Consider the following 9,024-nt stretch of genomic DNA (forward strand, 5'->3'; position numbering starts at 1 on the left):
ACGGTTAGACGAACGGACGGCATCAATGAGTCGGTGATGGGGGAGGCCACTGTAAATAGGGTTTCTTTTTTGATTTGGAGGAAAAACTGGAAACGCTTCGTTTGAAGACTAAGGAGAATGAGGACACGAGGACCGTGCATCACCGAGTCACTGACCATGTTCAACGGCTCGCATCCGGTTTTTGGATAGGCGGTTTCATATGATAAACCGAACCATAATTACTTTCCATTCACGGTCGGACCAGTCCGATCGGCCAAATCAATCTGATTTTCAGAACCCTGAAATCCACGACTTTACACATTTTAAACATTTTTCTTGTATTTTCGAACCACCAATTCATTCTGACATTATGAGTTAATATAGGTCTTCACGACCAAAAAAAAAAAAGGCTCTTGGTAACTAGTAATTACACACATTATTGTAGCAACATTTTCTAAATTATTGTATATTTGTATGAGCCTATGAGGAACATTATTTCTCTCTTTTTAATAACAAAATATATACTCGCACGGCGCAAATTAAAAGCTCAATTACGGTAGAGCGTGTCATTCTACACTAGATTCCAACAATCAAGATTACTTGATGTTTGTTCTTTTAGATAGTACTAAGTATCGAGATAGTAGAGTGTGGCATAACATGATAAACAAAAATAAATAAATAAATAAAATAGAGGCTGGTTCACCCGATAAGCAAAACATGAAAAATTATTAACAACGTTGGCGACAAAGAGATCATGACAAGCTCCCAATGTTGTGTCAGAAACTCAGAATAATTATTTATAGGGTAATGATATTTGAGGAACGCAGACACACACACACAGAATCAGAGCAAGGAGGAAATCAGGGGAGAATGAATAAATGATCCACGCAGCACTTAAATGAGAGGTTTCAAATACGGCAACCTAATCTAGTTAATTCACAAACTTACTATAATTTGAGCAAGTCATATCTCAAATACCCTGAAAAGTTGAACCAACTATATATACCTCACGAGCTCCAGATGTGAGTCTAAAAAAAAATTTGATTAACATTCACAACATTTTAGAATGAACTGGCCAAACCCTACAACCATGCATCATGGCATCAATCGCCAAAGCCTAAGGCCAAAATACCTGCAATAGAGAAATACACATTTAATTTAAGTTAATGATAAATATATGCGAAAGCAAGTCATGAATGAAAGACGGTAGTTCATCAAAGTTCAAACCTGGAAAATTAGAAGGATGAGGTTCCTAGTGCTATTGAAGAGTATCCAGCAGCCTGTCTCTCTTTCAAAGTTGAGGACAACCAGTCCAAGCCCTCATAAAGGCCATCTCCCCTAAGCGCGCAAGTGCCTTGTATGTGCCATTTTCTATTCCTGAGGTCAAAGAGACCTAATCCTTCACATACCTCCCTTGGTGTCATTGCTCCTCTCTGAACAATTAAAATAAGATATTCACAATTATAAACTCACTCGAGAAAAAAGGCAAAACCCCATAAATTGTTGGAGTTCAACAGGAACAGTAGTCTAAGATTATATGAAACTGATAAATGTATAGATGTGCAGGTCGATTTCAATGAAAGTGAAGAAATTAACGAGACTACAGATACTGGGATAAGAAGAGTTTGATGGAGTCGTATACACTATCAATGCTAACAGTCTTTACATAAGAAAACCTACAAAAGGATAACCCACCATGCCAAATATCTTAGGAGATCAGATTAGTTTGGCCCCACATTCAAATCAAAAAAAATTTTGGAAATGATTTTAGAGCCAAACCCTTCACAGAGTGACTAATTTGAACTACTTTTACTTTCACTAATACCAGTAAATGAAGAAGACTACTATACTTGCAACAGTGATATATGAATTAGTTACATTGTGCACATGCCAATATAGAACAATCTGCTAACCACTATAGCATAATTATTATTATTGACTATCAACAAACTCGACCAATTTAAACGCTTTGGTTCTAACTTATCTTTACTTCTTTTACCCTTAAATGTGGGGTCATTCGGCCTAAAGACCATAGCTTAATAAGTAACAAAGACATACCAGATCCTGTTTGTTGGCAAACACCAAGATGACACTGTTGAGCATAAATGGGTCATTTATGATTGTCTGCAAGTAATCCATGGATCAATTCAAATTCTAGTTGGAAAAACATTGTGTGTATGGTATTGGATTTTATTTTTATCACCTGAAATTCCTGCTTTGCTTTCCCAAGTCTCTCTCGGTCAAGACTGTCAACAACATATATCTGCATAAACATGCACATATCAGTATCACACTTTAAACGCCTAGCTTGCTTGTCAGTCCTCTTCCATAAATGTAACAGAAAGTAACATTTCACAAGAGAAACCAAATGGAACACGAACGTAAACTAATCCTTACCAGACCATCTGTGTTGTTAAAATAGTGCCTCCAAAGTGCCCTTAATTTCTCTTGACCTCCGACATCCCAAACTGTGAATACAACATTTTTATACTGAACCTTCTCCACATTGAAACCTGCAAAGCCATGCAAAATTATAAGTCCAAAATAATGTATAGATTATTATTAAACTGAAATCTTCAAACATGCTTCCATCCATTCAATTCACATATACATACTACTTATAGTTATCATCCCTACCAATAGTGATTGCAACAAAATCTTGTTTATACTGAAACCAGCCAGCTCCATTACCAAAAGAAAAAAAATTCACCAAACAGTTTTTTACCCAAAAAAATTCACATATACATGCTACTTGAAACAGTAATAAGATAAATAACATTGAAGAAGCTTAACACTGTTTGCCTATAAAAAACACACATTTTTTTACCTTTAGCAACTACCGAGTAGATGCAAGAGGACCAAACAACAAATTCAATTTATATTCAACAAAAAGGAATAATAATAAGGATCCTATTAATACAGGAAAACGCACCAATTGTAGGAACAGTTGATAGAACTTCTCCAATGTGCAGCTTGTAGAGTATAGTTGTTTTTCCAGCAGCATCAAGACCAAGCATCACAACCTGAATCGGATCAATGGAATTCAGAGGAAAATGAGAAAAAATAAATAAATAAGAGTAGCATGTAACAAGAAACCAAACATAATCACGATTCGTATTGCGCGCAAATTGTAATACAAATAAATCATCCAAAATTGAAAATGATCATGATGACCGCAAACCAAACATATTTGTTAACAACCTGAAAGGCAAGCTATATTAATTAAATGAAGAAATATCAATCATTAATCATGATAATAATTATTATTATTATATGGGAAAGTAATAAAAAATAGTAGAGAATGAGGAGAATTAGGGTACCCGCATCTCAGTGTTGCCAAAGAAGGAATCAAACAGTTTACGAAACGTTTGACCCATGCCGGCGGCGAGATCAAATCCTAACAATGGACGAAGAAGCGAATCGAATCGAAAAAAGAATTAGCGATCTGAGAAGAAGGAACCAATACGAAGAAAGGAGGGAAAGAAAAAACAGCGTTGGTTTGGGTAAGCTGGGTTTGCTTTGTTTCTAAGCACTTTCGTAATTCCTTTTATTCCTTCTTCCCTTCCTTCCTTTTCCCGTTTCTGTGTTGACTTGGACACAATTCCAACATAAACAAATTCAGGAAGTACACTAATCAAACGAAAAATAGAATATTCTCCTTTTTTTACTTTTTAGTAAAAAATAACTCATAAATGAATCTAATCATCCCCGCAAATGATTGGATGACCATGAAAATATTCTCTCCATTTTGATAATGTCTCAGCATAATTAAGCTATTAATTAGACGTGGGTCACCTTTATTAAATGTTAAACATTGTAATTCTTGGTAAAAAAACACCACCATTTTGGGTTTAATTACACTTAAAAGAGGATTAAGTCTTACTAAACATAATATCTAAGTTTAACATGCACGACAAAACTAAAAGGATACGTTTAATGGAGGTAGAAAATTATATATTATTCTTCTAATTTATTGCCCAATTGAATACAAGAATTTAAGTGGTTATTTACGAATTTAAGTTGAAAGCTTGCAATCAGTTGATAATCGAATTCAATCCCTTTTTATCAAGTCAACAGCCATGCGAGAGAACAATGCAAACAATCCGACTTCACATTCAGGATTTTCCATTTGTGAAGACAATATAACAGATTTTGAAGAAATACTAAAAATAGAAAGTATAGAACAATATCTTTTTCCCTCTATTGTGAGAGAGAAGAGAACAAAACTTATAACACAATAATAGTATCATGAAACCATATATTAAGAGCAGAGCACTCATGGTCCATCAATATCCCTAAGAATTAATTGGTGAAAAAATACAAAATATCAAACCACAAGGGGTTTCTGCACAAACCGCCAGAGGTTAGCACACCTAAGGAGTCATAGTCTTCTTTCCATCCTGAGATTCTATATATAAATGATGAATTTTTCACTGAATCCCTTAATCATCAACCTCAATTAGCAACTAAATACTCTACACTCACCCAAATGACATGGCAATAGTATCCCCACCCAGCCAGCTAGCCAAAACTCCGACAACCAGAGAAACCTTTGCCAAACCAGCCCCAAACATTAAGCATTGGGACGTGGGGAAAAAAACTAAAATTGGAGGAAAAAGGCTGCATCATTTCTCAGTATCTTGTACTCTGGTAAAACCAATGCATCTGCTGAACAAGTTAAGGTGACCATGGAGTTAACTCCCCGCTGTTTAGCCTATCTATGAATCCACCATTTCATCTTGCAATTCGCTCGGGGCAATAAGCCCCGGAATAGAAAGCATTCTTTGTCGCTCTCTCTCTCTCTGAGCTGCAGCCTCTTCAGCATACAGATCCTTGTTATCCTGAAGTACAGAGGGGTACATAACAGTCAAGCAATAATATTAACGAAAGTTAGCACACAAGACGCTACATTGAATGACGAGAGAATAGAAGCAAGTGATTTAGAAATGGAATAAGATCAAATAAATAAAAGCTTCGCCAAATAACAAGCAAAATACTAAAGCTTAATTTGGTAAAGCTTTTACTTTTTAAAAGTAGCTTATAAAAGCTAGCTTTTAAAAATTAGCTTTTTAAAAGTTCTAACATCTGTGTTTGGTAAATTAAATTAAAATTAGCTTTTTAAAAGTTGTAACATCTGTGTTTGGTAAATTCATTTAAAAATAACATAAGCAACAAGTGCGTTTGGCAAAATAACTTTTAAAATTTAAAAATACTATAATAGAAATTAATATAAGAATTAAATTTGAATATTAATTAATGTACGAGGCTATATTAGACTTTTTAATTTTGATAAGCACAAACCAACTATGAAAAGCTCCCCCTTAGGTGCTTTCAAAAACACCCCTGGCTTTTAAAAGCTACAAGCATAAGCACATGAGCTTTTTATTTACCAAACGCAAAACAAAATTATGCTTATGCTAAAGCACAAAAACCTCTCCGAAACGCTTTCCAAACCAAGCTCAATAAGATTGATATACAAACCAACCATTAGGGCGAGATGTACTGGTCAAGAAAGCCATAGTAGCAATTTTGTTGAATACAAGTAACAAAAATAAAAATAATAATAAACAAAAAAAAATTACCTGAGCTGAAAATTCCTTTGACTGTACAAGAAAGTCTCGTATGTGAGTCTTAAATGTTGAAAGATCCTTTGTAGACTCAAAGAGTCCAGTTACAAATTGCGTAACCTACACACCGCTTGTCATTAGTTATCTGTTCTGGTAAAGGAGGGGACAATCAACTGGCAACAAATATTATTTCACTCAATTACTCAAATTACCTCTGCTGATGTCATGTTGGGAAATGAAGTGCTTAGAAGTTTTATAGTAAACTCACGTACAAATACTGCATTACTCGAGTATGGCAAGGGATTTGTTGCAGCATCCCAAAGAGGCTCGGTAATAACCCCCGTTTCCAGCTGAAAAATGTCAAACTTGTTATTCCAGTAACTCTTCTCATATTACCACAGTTTTTAGTAAAGCAAAATGAACCATGATGATACACTCACCAGACAGAACAAATGCTGAAGCACCAACACATGTAATTTGAACCCTGGCTTATGGAAGGTGTCTGTCAAGACGGCAAATATCTCTTGCTCAATTGTCAAAAAGTAGGTCCGATAAAACTGATTACAGAACTCTGAGCCCTGTTTATGCATACCGACAATCAGCCAAAAAATACGAACCAGCGGGAATAATTATAGATAAGATAATATTGAGGAGTTACTCTCCAAAACAGGAATAAAAAAAAAATAAGAATGCAGAAAAAGAACTTCAGGTTAGGGTGTCTTATGACAAGACAAGCAAAATAATATATGAAGACCACACCTGAAACTTCTTCAGCATCTCCAATAACAAGTTCAACCCAGTTTCAGCAATATTCCTTTCAGTATGCCGGAAAGCCCATATAATCGAATCCATGACAAGCTTCAGTTGCTGACAGAGACAACAAACAACATCAGGCACATACTACACATATTCCAATTTTTAACAATTCAGTTCAACAAAAGAAGCCAGATAAACAGTTCAGCTTTAGATTCTGCATGTAGAGAAAGAGGGACAACCTGACTTGATAGGTGGATTAATGCAGGAAAACAATGAGTAGCTATGGCACGAAGCAATGAGAAGAACTTGAGCCGATGCTCTGGGTAATCTTCAAAGTTTTTAGTAATCATCTGCAGAAAGAAAATCCAGTTGATATTTCTTTCCAGAAACAACAATTTTACAACAACAAAGCCTTATCCCACTAGATGGGAATAGATTTACAACATACCATGAAGAAAAAATTTCTATATTAACCATAATATGCAAATTAAAATCTCAAGTGACAACAAACCACAATACAGCACTTAAACAGTAGGGCAGCAATCACATTATAATGCCAAGCTATACTATTTTTATGATAACAAATTACTCTACACAGTTACCTCAAGTGTGCACTGGAAAACAGCTTCAAATATGCGAGGTACATCATCAATCATTGCAGCTTTATACCTGGCAAGCACATACACACAGAAACAGATAGAGACAGAGGAAGTGGGTCAGTGTAAGCATTCACAATATAACTATCAACCTAAATTTGTCATAGGGTTGGCATTTTGGAAAAATAAATGGGGAAAAACAAATGAGTAGAAGCATACTTGTTTACAATTGTGGCAAAAAGGGACAAAACCTCCGATTCTCTTGCATCAGGAACATTCCTAGCATAATCTCCAAGAACAGGATCCATCATTGGTGGCACAAATTGTTTCCCGATTTGTGGTTGATCTTCAGCCTTATCCAAGAATGTCTCAATAAGCTTAAGTGTCTCCCTCTTAACCGAACTGCATCCATGAAGCACATGTATATATAAGCAACTAAACAGTAACCCAGTTTGCATAAAAAAAAAAAGCAACTAAACAGTAACCCTGTCTGCACCACAAAGGAAGGGTTATCGTACCGTAATAGTTTCACATAAGATGTTCTTGATGCAAATGGACCTCCTTCTGAAATACTTTTAGAAATAAGCTCACTGTACATCCTGTTTTAGGGTGGAAATGGTTGAGCATTCATCAGAAATAAATAATATAATTACAATACGTTCACAATACACACAACATTGAAAGAACAAACCTGTATACATTCAGCATGTCCAAAAATATCAATGTAATTTGGGGGAGAAAATATGTCCCTAAAGAAGATGCAACACTTGTATTCGTCTGCAATTTTCAAGGGACTAAAATTAAACCATACCATCATATAAGAAAATATCTACGAAAAGTGAGACCCTTGGAATTGACAATTTATCATATCAATTATTCAATTACACATTATAACCTAGCAGAAACCCGAACCATGGTGACAAGCCTACAACAGTCAAATAACAAGCAGCGGGAAACATTCTACTATGCTATCACGAAGTTGAGTACAAGGATGAATTGGTAATTGTCAAAGAATGTCATCCCGAAACTAGACATGAGTAAGAGAAAAAATGGTCATTGGCTGAGTCAACAAACAAATCATTCAAAGTTTTCCACCACTGACGACCTTACACTGTGCAATAGACTGCACAAAGGTAAAATATTAAGGAATAGACAGCCAAATATCTATGAATTTTGAGGGTATTACCTGCAATATATTAAGCACGGTACGGATTACATCTTGATCCTTCAAGAAGTCCACATTTTGATGTGCCTGCCCTATAATTTCCATCCATTTCTGGAGGAAAATAGAGGAAATTACAAACTCCAACAATTAGCTTCTATAAAAACCCCAAAGAAAAAAAGAAAACAAATTCATGTACATAGCAAGACAGTTTAAAAATTAAAATAGCTTATCACGAAAATAAAATACATGATTTGGGAGTTCCATCAATCGTTGAAGATATTCATCTCTCTTATGTGTATCAGACTCTGCTTGAATCATGTGACCGACCTAGAATACAATAATAATTAAATATCCACAAATACAACTAACTAAATAAAAATGAACTTAAGATCGAAGACATACAGATTCTCTAGATCTGCAATTGTGGTTGCAAGGCCTGATAACAGTTCGGATACAAATGGCTCATTTTCCCCAACCTGAAATAGCAATTTTGGATTGGCACATTTATTGATTTTTGGGGAAATGCTAAGTTCTACGTTATTACTACTTTTGGAAGCTCTTTTCAGAAACTACATTGTGTTACGAAGTATTCACTATAGAGCAAAAACATGAGAAACGAGCAATTAGAAGCCCTGATACCTGGGTGATCACAAATTTACGCTTGCACTTCTGGACAATTTTCAGGAATGTATCACAGGCCATATCCTGAATAAAAAACATAGAAAAGACAATTATCAAATACTGATTATTGCCCACCGAAAATATATGCAACTTCAAACAATATTCCCTTCGAGTTCACAGAAAAAATACCAGCAATGCTGGCCAAAGCAAGTACAGGGTACACATAGAAACACTACAACCATAAGGTGGGTTGGTTGTGTCTACATACCCCCACATATATTATTAATGAAGGGTGGAGAGAGAGAGAGAGAGAGAGAGAGAGAGAGAGAGAGAGAGAGTG

General features: G+C 35.4%; 2 protein-coding genes across 3 annotated transcripts in view; both read right to left on the reverse strand.

The window, feature by feature from the left end:
- Positions 1–686: 686 nt before the first annotated feature.
- Positions 687–3,578, reverse strand: LOC107477339 (uncharacterized). 2 transcript variants are annotated; one of them, XM_016097332.3, is made up of 7 exons: positions 3,300–3,578; positions 2,912–3,002; positions 2,377–2,492; positions 2,183–2,242; positions 2,038–2,103; positions 1,207–1,412; positions 687–1,111 (listed from the first exon to the last, which is right to left on the reverse strand). In XM_016097332.3, exons 1-6 carry the CDS (start codon positions 3,354–3,356, stop codon positions 1,215–1,217), a joined length of 588 nt encoding a protein of 195 aa, XP_015952818.1. In that variant the 5' UTR covers positions 3,357–3,578; the 3' UTR covers positions 687–1,111; positions 1,207–1,214. The 2 variants fall into 2 exon arrangements, with proteins under 2 accessions (XP_015952818.1, XP_052115553.1); XM_052259593.1 differs by having other exon boundaries at positions 3,446–3,563.
- Positions 3,579–4,206: 628 nt separating this feature from the next.
- The window catches only part of LOC107477340 (protein EXPORTIN 1A), an 11,719-nt gene continuing 6,901 nt past the window's right edge, over positions 4,207–9,024 (reverse strand). Inside the window, 14 exon segments of the mRNA XM_016097334.3 lie at positions 4,207–4,820; positions 5,562–5,666; positions 5,759–5,896; positions 5,987–6,124; positions 6,306–6,413; positions 6,542–6,652; positions 6,905–6,971; positions 7,118–7,300; positions 7,417–7,497; positions 7,590–7,675; positions 8,085–8,174; positions 8,310–8,390; positions 8,429–8,539; positions 8,703–8,768. Coding sequence (XP_015952820.1) covers positions 4,698–4,820; positions 5,562–5,666; positions 5,759–5,896; positions 5,987–6,124; positions 6,306–6,413; positions 6,542–6,652; positions 6,905–6,971; positions 7,118–7,300; positions 7,417–7,497; positions 7,590–7,675; positions 8,085–8,174; positions 8,310–8,390; positions 8,429–8,539; positions 8,703–8,768 — 1,488 coding nt within the window. The 3' untranslated portion in view covers positions 4,207–4,697.

The sequence above is a fragment of the Arachis duranensis genome, chromosome 3 (genome assembly GCF_000817695.3).
Source record: "Arachis duranensis cultivar V14167 chromosome 3, aradu.V14167.gnm2.J7QH, whole genome shotgun sequence".
NCBI lineage: Eukaryota > Viridiplantae > Streptophyta > Magnoliopsida > Fabales > Fabaceae > Arachis > Arachis duranensis.

Bases quoted from the DNA above. Each gene is read 5' to 3' on its own strand.
- LOC107477339 (XM_016097332.3), bottom strand. From the start codon at position 3,356: ATGGGTCAAACGTTTCGTAAACTGTTTGATTCCTTCTTTGGCAACACT. The intron at 3,003-3,299 runs GTACCCTAATTC...GATCCGATTCAG, and splicing joins TTGGCAACACTGAGATGCGG to GTTGTGATGCTTGGTCTTGA. The intron at 1,413-2,037 runs GTATGTCTTTGT...TTAATTGTTCAG, and splicing joins TTGCCAACAAACAGGATCTG to AGAGGAGCAATGACACCAAG.